The sequence below is a fragment of the Oncorhynchus mykiss genome, chromosome 27 (genome assembly GCF_013265735.2).
Source record: "Oncorhynchus mykiss isolate Arlee chromosome 27, USDA_OmykA_1.1, whole genome shotgun sequence".
Lineage (NCBI taxonomy): Eukaryota > Metazoa > Chordata > Actinopteri > Salmoniformes > Salmonidae > Oncorhynchus > Oncorhynchus mykiss.
In genome coordinates, this window is record NC_048591.1 from 37,250,661 (window position 1) to 37,260,660 (window position 10,000).

The 10,000-nt window shown below is 39.9% G+C and overlaps 1 protein-coding gene across 1 annotated transcript in view; it reads left to right on the forward strand.

Annotated features, from left to right (window-relative positions):
• LOC110536894 (cGMP-dependent 3',5'-cyclic phosphodiesterase-like) overlaps positions 1-10,000 on the forward strand; it is a 243,922-nt gene that overhangs the window by 219,500 nt on the left and 14,422 nt on the right. Inside the window, exons 17-18 of the mRNA XM_036964740.1 lie at positions 5,837-5,918; positions 6,089-6,263. Coding sequence (XP_036820635.1) covers positions 5,837-5,918; positions 6,089-6,263 — 257 coding nt within the window. The remainder of the gene's footprint in view (positions 1-5,836; positions 5,919-6,088; positions 6,264-10,000) is intronic.

Genomic DNA, 10,000 nt, shown 5'->3' on the forward strand with positions numbered 1-10,000 from the left:
ATTGATCTGGTAATCCCTGTACATAGCTCCACATTGATCTGGTACTGGTACTTCCTGTATATATCTCCACATTGATCTGGTACATCCTGTATATAGCTCCACATTGATCTGGTACTCCCTGTATATAGCTCCACATTGATCTGGTACTGGTACTCCCTGTATATATCTCCACATTGATCTGGTGCTGGTACTCCCTGTATATAGCTCCACATTGATCTGGTACTTCCTGTATATATCTCGACATTGATCTGGTAATCCCTGTACATAGCTCCACATTGATCAGGTACGGGTACTTCCTGTATATATCTCGACATTGATCTGGTAATCCCTGTACATAGCTCCACATTGATCAGGTACGGGTACTTCCTGTATATACCTCCACATTGATCTGGTACTCCCTCTATATATATCTCCACATTGATCTGGTAATCCCTGTATGTAGCTTCACATTGATCTGGTACTCCCTGTATATATCTCCACATTGATCTGGTACTGGTACTCCCTGTATATAGCTCCACATTGATCTGATAGTTCCTGTATATATCTCCACATTGATCTGGTACTGGTACTCCCTGTATATATCTCCACATTGATCTGGTACTGGTCCTCCCTGTATATTTCTCCACATTGATCTGGTACTGGTACTCCCTATATATAGCTCCACATTGATCTGGTACTGGTACTTCCTGTATATATCTCCACATTGATCTGGTAATGGTTCTCCCTGAATATCTCCACATTGATCTGGTCCTGGTTCTTCCTGTATCTAGCTCCACATTGATCTGGAACTGGTTCTCCCTGTATATATCTCCACATTGGTCTGATAATGGTAATTCCTGTATATATCTCCACATTGATCTGGTAATGGTTCTCCCTGAATATCTCCACATTGATCTGGAACTGGCACTCCCCGTATATATCTCCACATTGATCTGGTACTCCCTCTATATATCTCCACATTGATCTGGTAATCCCTGTATGTAGCTTCACATTGATCTGGTACTCCCTGTATATATCTCCACATTGATCTGGTACTGGTACTCCCTGTATATAGCTCCACATTGATCTGATAGTTCCTGTATATATCTCCACATTGATCTGGTACTGGTACTCCCTGTATATATCTCCACATTGATCTGGTACTGGTCCTCCCTGTATATTTCTCCACATTGATCTGGTACTGGTACTCCCTATATATTGATCCACATTGATCTGGTACTGGTACTTCCTGTATATATCTCCACATTGATCTGGTAATGGTTCTCCCTGAATATCTCCACATTGATCTGGTACTGGTTCTTCCTGTATCTAGCTCCACATTGATCTGGAACTGGTTCTCCCTGTATATATCTCTACATTGGTCTGATAATGGTAATTCCTGTATATATCTCCACATTGATCTGGTTCTTCCTGTATCTAGCGCCACATTGATCTGGAACTGGTTCTCCCTGTATATATCTCCACATTGGTCTGATAATGGTAATTCCTGTATATATCTCCACATTGATCTGGTAATGGTTCTCCCTGAATATCTCCACATTGATCTGGAACTGGCACTCCCCGTATATATCTCCACATTGATCTGGTACTCCCTCTATATATCTCCACATTGATCTGGTAATCCCTGTATGTAGCTTCACATTGATCTGGTACTCCCTGTATATATCTCCACATTGATCTGGTACTGGTACTCCCTGTATATAGCTCCACATTGATCTGATAGTTCCTGTATATATCTCCACATTGATCTGGTACTGGTACTCCCTGTATATATCTCCACATTGATCTGGTACTGGTCCTCCCTGTATATTTCTCCACATTGATCTGGTACTGGTACTCCCTATATATTGCTCCACATTGATCTGGTACTGGTACTTCCTGTATATATCTCCACATTGATCTGGTAATGGTTCTCCCTGAATATCTCCACATTGATCTGGTACTGGTTCTTCCTGTATCTAGCTCCACATTGATCTGGAACTGGTTCTCCCTGTATATATCTCTACATTGGTCTGATAATGGTAATTCCTGTATATATCTCCACATTGATCTGGTAATGGTTCTCTCTGAATATCTCCACATTGATCTGGAACTGGTACTCCCTGTATATAGCTCCACATTGATCTGGTACTGGTACTCCCTGTATATAGCTCCACATTGATCTTGTACTCCCTGTATATAGCTCCACATTGATCTGGTACTCCCTGTAAATAGATCCACATTGATCTGGTACTCCCTGTATATAGCTCCACATTTATCTGGTACTCCCTGTATATATCTCCACATTGATCTGGTACTGGTACTCCCTGTCCTTAGTTCCCAATATACAGTGCCTTGCGAAAGTATTCGGCCCCCTTGAACTTTGCGACCTTTTGCCACATTTCAGGCTTCAAACATAAAGATATAAAACTGTATTTTTTTGTGAAGAATCAACAACAAGTGGGACACAATCATGAAGTGGAACGACATTTATTGGATATTTCAAACTTTTTTAACAAATCAAAAACTGAAAAATTAGACGTGCAAAATTATTCAGCCCCTTTACTTTCAGTGCAGCAAACTCTCTCCAGAAGTTCAGTGAGGATCTCTGAATGATCCAATGTTGACCTAAATGACTAATGATGATAAATACAATCCACCTGTGTGTAATAAAGTCTCCGTATAAATGCACCTGCACTGTGATAGTCTCAGAGGTCCGTTAAAAGCGCAGAGAGCATCATGAAGAACAAGGAACACACCAGGCAGGTCCGAGATACTGTTGTGAAGAAGTTTAAAGCCGGATTTGGATACAAAAAGATTTCCCAAGCTTTAAACATCCCAAGGAGCACTGTGCAAGCGATAATTTTGAAATGGAAGGAGTATCAGACCACTGCAAATCTATCAAGACCTGGCCGTCCCTCTAAACTTTCAGCTCATACAAGGAGAAGACTGATCAGAGATGCAGCCAAGAGGCCCATGATCACTCTGGATGAACTGCAGAGATCTACAGCTGAGGTGGGAGACTCTGTCCATAGGACAACAATCAGTCAGTATATTGCACAAATCTGGCCTTTATGGAAGAGTGGCAAGAAGAAAGCCAGTTCTTAAAGATATCCATAAAAAGTGTTGTTTAAAGTTTGCCACAAGCCACCTGGGAGACACACCAAACATGTGGAAGAAGGTGCTCTGGTCAGATGAAACCAAAATTGAACTTTTTGGCAACAATGCAAAACGTTATGTTTGGCGTAAAAGCAACACAGCTGAACACACCATCCCCACTGTCAAACATGGTGGTGGCAGCATCATGGTTTGGGCCTGCTTTTCTTCAGCAGGGACAGGGAAGATGGTTAAAATTGATGGGAAGATGGATGGAGCCAAATACAGGACCATTCTGGAAGAAAACCTGATGGAGTCTGCAAAAGACCTGAGACTGGGACGGAGATTTGTCTTCCAACAAGACAATGATCCAAAACATAAAGCAAAATCTACAATGGAATGGTTCAAAAATAAACATATCCAGGTGTTAGAATGGCCAAGTCAAAGTTCAGACCTGAATCCAATTGAGAATCTGTGGAAAGAACTGAAAACTGCTGTTCACAAATGCTCTCCATCCAACCTCACTGAGCTCGAGCTGTTTTGCAAGGAGGAATGGGAAAAAATTTCAGTCTCTCGATGTGCAAAACTGATAGAGACATACCCAAAGCGACTTACAGCTGTAATCGCAGCAAAAGGTGGCGCTACAAAGTATTAACTTAAGGGGGCTGAATAATTTTGCACGCCCAATTTTTCAGTTTTTGATTTGTTAAAAAAGTTTGAAATATCTAATAAATGTCGTTCCACTTCATGATTGTGTCCCACTTGTTGTTGATTCTTCACAAAAAAATACAGTTTTATATCTTTATGTTTGAAGCCTGAAATGTGGCAAAAGGTCGCAAAGTTCAAGGGGGCCGAATACTTTCGCAAGGCACTGTATCTGGTACTATTTGTATATAGCTCCACATTGATCTGGTTCGCCCTGTATATAGCTCTACATTGATCTGGTTCTCCCTGTATATATCTCCACATTGATCTGGTACTGGTACTCCCTGTCTATAGCTCCACTTTGATCTGGTACTCCTTGTATATATCTCCACATTGATCTGGTACTGGTACTCCCTGTCTATAGCTCCACTTTGATCTGGTACTCCCTGTATATATCTCCACATTGATCTGGTACTGGTACTCCCTGTCTATAGTTCCACTTTGATCTGGTACTCCCTGTATATAGCTCCACATTGATCTGGTACTCCCTGTATATAGCTCCACATTGATTTGGTACTGGTACTTCCTGTATATAGCTCCACATTGATTTGGTACTGGTACTCCCTGTATATAGCTCCACATTGATCTGGTACTGGTACTCCCTGTATATAGCTCCACATTGATCTGGTACTTCCTGTATATATCTCCACATTGATCTGGTACTGGTACTTCCTGTTTATATCTCCACATTGATCTGGTACTGGTACTCCCTGTATATAGCTCCACATTGATCTGGTACTGGTACTCCCTGTATATAGCTCCACATTGATCTGGTACTGGTACTTCCTGTATATATCTCCACATTGATCTGGTGCTGGTACTCCCTGTATATATTTCCACATTGATCTGGTACTGGTGCTTCCTGTATATATCTCCACATTGATCTGGTACTGGTACTTCCTGTATATATCTCCACATTGATCTGGTACTGGTACTTCCTGTATATATCTCCACATTGATCTGGTACTCCCTGTATATATCTCCACATTGATCTGGTACTCCCTGTAAATATTTCCACATTGATCTGGTACTGGTGCTTCCTGTATATATCTCCACATTGATCTGGTACTGGTACTTCCTGTATATATCTCCACATTGATCTGGTACTCCCTGTAAATATTTCCACATTGATCTGATACTGGTGCTTCCTGTATATATCTCCACATTGATCTGGTACTGGTACTCCCTGTATATATCTCCACATTGATCTGGTACTGGTACTCCCTGTATATACCTCCACATTGATCTGGTACTGGTACTCCTGTATATACCTCCACATTGATCTGGTACTCTCTGTATATAGCTCCACATTGATCTGGTACTGGTACTCTCTGTATATAGCTCCACATTGATCTGGTACTGGTACTCCTGTATATACCTCCACATTGATCTGGTACTCTCTGTATATAGCTCCACATTGATCTGGTACTGGTACTCCCTGTATATACCTCCACATTGATCTGGTACTCTCTGTATATAGCTCCACATTGATCTGGTACTGGTACTCTCTGTATATAGCTCCACATTGATCTGGTACTGGTACTCCCTGTATATACCTCCACATTGATCTGGTACTCTCTGTATATAGCTCCACATTGATCTGGTACTGGTACTTCTTGTATATATCTCCACATTGATCTGGTACTGGTACTTCCTGTATATAGCTCCACATTGATCTGGTACTCCCTGTATATATCTCCACATTGGTCTGGTACTGGTACTTCCTGTATATATCTCCACATTGATCTGGTACTCCCTGTATATATCTCCACATTGATCTGGTACTGGTACTTCCTGTATATATCTCCACATTGATCTGGTACTCCCTGTATATATCTCCACATTGATCTGGTACTTCCTCTATAATCAGTACTGTAGCTCCATGTTAATATTTTTCTTTTCATTATTATTATTTAACTCTGCATCGTTGGGAAGGGCTTGTCAGCAAACATTTCACGGTCAAATCTACAGTATACCCGTTGTATGTTACTAATAACATTTTATTTTGATATGATTTCTCTCTTTCTTTCTCTCTCCCCCTGTCATTTCTCTGTAGTTGCTCTGTGTTCCTACTGGATCAAGTCAGCCATGAGCTGGTTGCCAAGGTTTTTGATGGGGGCGTGGTCAGTGATGATGAGGTAAAACACACATCTAGAACTTTTCTGTTTGATATTGATGATTATGATGATGATGAAGACTAAGACTAAGATTTTTAAGATGGTCTCTGTGTGTGTGTGTGTGTGTGTGTGTGTGTGTGTGCGTGCGTGCGTGCTTGCTTTTGTGCGTGCGTGCGTGCGTGTGTGCGTAGAAGGAGTTCCGTATCCCTGCAGACCAGGGCATAGCGGGTCATGTAGCTATGACTGGGCAGATCCTGAACATTAAGGATGCGTACTCCCACCCTCTGTTCTACCGAGGAGTGGACGACAGCACCGGGTTTAGAACACGGAACATCCTCTGCTTCCCCATCAAGGACGAGAACAACGGTGACAACTGAACTAACACTACACTGGAGTAAACAACTGAACTAACACTACACTGGAGTAAACAACTGAATTAACACTACACTGGAGTAAAGAACTGAACTAACACTACACTGGAGTAAACACCTGAACTAACACTACACTGGAGTAAACAACTGAACTAACACTACACTGGAGTAAACACCTGAACTAACACTACACTGGAGTAAACAACTGAATTTACACTACACTGGAGTAAACAACTGAATTAACACTACACTGGAGTAAACAACTGAATTAACACTACACTGGAGTAAACAACTGAACTAACACTACACTGGAGTAAACACCTGAACTAACACTACACTGGAGTAAACAACTGAATTTACACTACACTGGAGTAAACAACTGAACTAACACTACACTGGAGTAAACAACTGAACTAACACTACACTGGAGTAAACAACTGAATTAACACTACACTGGAGTAAAGAACTGAACTAACACTACACTGGAGTAAACACCTGAACTAACACTACACTGGAGTAAACAACTGAATTAACACTACACTGGAGTAAACAACTGAATTAACACTACACTGGAGTAAACAACTGAACTAACACTACACTGGAGTAAACACCTGAACTAACACTACACTGGAGTAAACAACTGAATTTACACTACACTGGAGTAAACAACTGAATTAACACTACACTGGAGTAAACAACTGAATTAACACTACACTGGAGTAAACAACTGAACTAACACTACACTGGAGTAAACACCTGAACTAACACTACACTGGAGTAAACAACTGAATTTACACTACACTGGAGTAAACAACTGAATTAACACTACACTGGAGTAAAGAACTGAACTAACACTACACTGGAGTAAACAACTGAACTAACACTACACTGGAGTAAACAACTGAATTAACACTACACTGGAGTAAAGAACTGAACTAACACTACACTGGAGTAAACAACTGAATTAACACTACACTGGAGTAAAGAACTGAACTAACACTACACTGGAGTAAACAACTGAATTAACACTACACTGGAGTAAACAACTGAACTAACACTACACTGGAGTAAACAACTGAATTAACACTACACTGGAGTAAACAACTGAATTAACACTACACTGGAGTAAACAACTGAATTAACACTACACTGGAGTAAACAACTGAACTAACACTACACTGGAGTAAACACCTGAACTAACACTACACTGGAGTAAACAACTGAATTTACACTACACTGGAGTAAACAACTGAATTAACACTACACTGGAGTAAAGAACTGAACTAACACTACACTGGAGTAAACAACTGAACTAACACTACACTGGAGTAAACAACTGAATTAACACTACACTGGAGTAAAGAACTGAACTAACACTACACTGGAGTAAACAACTGAATTAACACTACACTGGAGTAAACAACTGAATTAACACTACACTGGAGTAAACAACTGAACTAACAATACACTGGAGTAAACAACTGAATTAACACTACACTGGAGTAAACAACTAAACTAACACTACACTGGAGTAAACAACTGAACTACCACTACACTAGAGTTAACAACTGAACTAACACTACACTGGAGTTAACAACTGAACTAACACTACACTGGAGTAAACAACTGAACTAACACTACACTGGAGTAAACAACTGAATTTACACTACACTGGAGTAAACAACTGAACTAACACTACACTGGAGTAAACAACTGAATTTACACTACACTGGAGTAAACAACTGAATTAACACTACACTGGAGTAAACAACTGAATTTACACTACACTGGAGTAAACAACTGAACTAACACTACACTGGAGTAAAGAACTGAACTAACACTACACTGGAGTAAACAACTAAACTAACACTATACTAGAGTTAACAACTGAACTACCACTACACTAGAGTTAACAACTGAACTAACACTACACTGGAGTTAACAACTGAACTAACACTACACTGGAGTAAACAACTAAACTAACACTATACTATAGTTAACAACTGAACTAACACTACACTAGAGTTAACAACTGAACTAACACTACACTGGAGTAAACAACTGAACTAACACTACACTGGAGTAAACAACTGAACTAACACTACACTGGAGTAAACAACTGAATTAACACTACACTGGAGTAAACAACTGAACTAACACTACACTGGAGTAAACAACTGAACTGACACTACACTGGAATAAACAACTAAACTAACACTCCACTGGAGTAAACAACTGAACTGACACTACACTGGAATAAACAATTCGATACACAGGACAGCTCCTGGAGTGAGGAGCTGCTCTCTACCTCTATGCTGCTCCATCTCTCATCTTTCTCTCTTTCTCTCTCTCACAATTAAATTTCCATTTCAATTCAAGGGGCTTTATTGTCATGGGAAACATACACTCCCGTTCAAAAGTTTGGGGTCACTTTGAAATTACCTTTTTGTCCATTAAAATAACATCAAATTGATCAGAAATACAGTGTAGACATTGTTAATGATAATACTCAGAATGGCCAGAAACAAAGAACTTTCTTCTGAAACTCGTCAGTCTATTCTTGTTCTGAGAAATGAAGAATATTCCATCTGAGAAATTGAGAAACAGACGCCTCACAAGTCCTAATCTGGCAGCTTCATTAAATAGTACCCGCAAAACACAAGTCTCAACGTCAACAGTGAAGAGGCGACTCCGGGATGCTGGCCTTCTAGGCAGAGTTGCAAAGAAAAAGCCATATTTCAGACTGGCCAATAAAAGAAAAGATTAAGATGGGCAAAAGAACACAGACACTGGACACTGCTGGCCTTCTGCCTAGAAGGATCCCGGAGTCGCCTCTTCACTGTTGATGTTGAGACTTGTGTTTTGTGGGTACTATTTAATGAAGCTGCCAGTTGAAGACTTGTGAGGCGAGGCGTCTGTTTCTCAAACTAAACATCCTAATGTACTTGTCCTCTTGCTCAGTTGTGCACCGGAGCCTCCCACTCCTCTTTCTATTCTGGTTAGAGCTAGTTTGTTCTGTGAAGGGAGTAGTACTCAGTTTATACCAGATCTTCAATTTATTGGCAATTTCTCGCATGGAATAGCCTTAATTTCTCTGAACAAGAATGTTCTTTGTTTCTGGACATTTTGAGCCTGTAATCAAACACACAAATGCTGATGCTCCAGATACTCAACTAGTCTAAAGAAGGCCAGTTGTATTGCTTCTTTAATCAGAACAACATTTTTCAGCTGTGCTAACATATTTGCAAAAGGGTTTTCTAATGATCAATTAGCCTTTTAAAATTATAAATTTGGATTAGCTAACACAACGTGCCATTGGAACACAGGAGTGATGGTTGCTGATAATGGGCCTCTGAGATATTAGATATTCCATAAATAATGTACAGTTTCCAGCTACAGTAGTCATTTACAACATTAACAATGTCTATACTGTATTTCTGATCAATTTGATGTTATTTTAATGGACAAAAAATTCTAAGTGACCCCAAACTTTTGAACGGTAGTGTATGTTTACATTGCCAAAGCAAGTGAAATAGATAATAAACAAAAGTGAATTAAAAATACAAAATTAACAGGTCTAAATTACACTTTTAGAAGTTCCGAAATATATTTTACGTCATATTAACTACAAAAGGGAAAATAAATAAACATAAATTTGGGTCGTATTTACAATGGTGTTTGTTCTTCACTGGTTGCTCTCTTTCTTTCTCTCTCTCTTTCTCATGCTCTTCC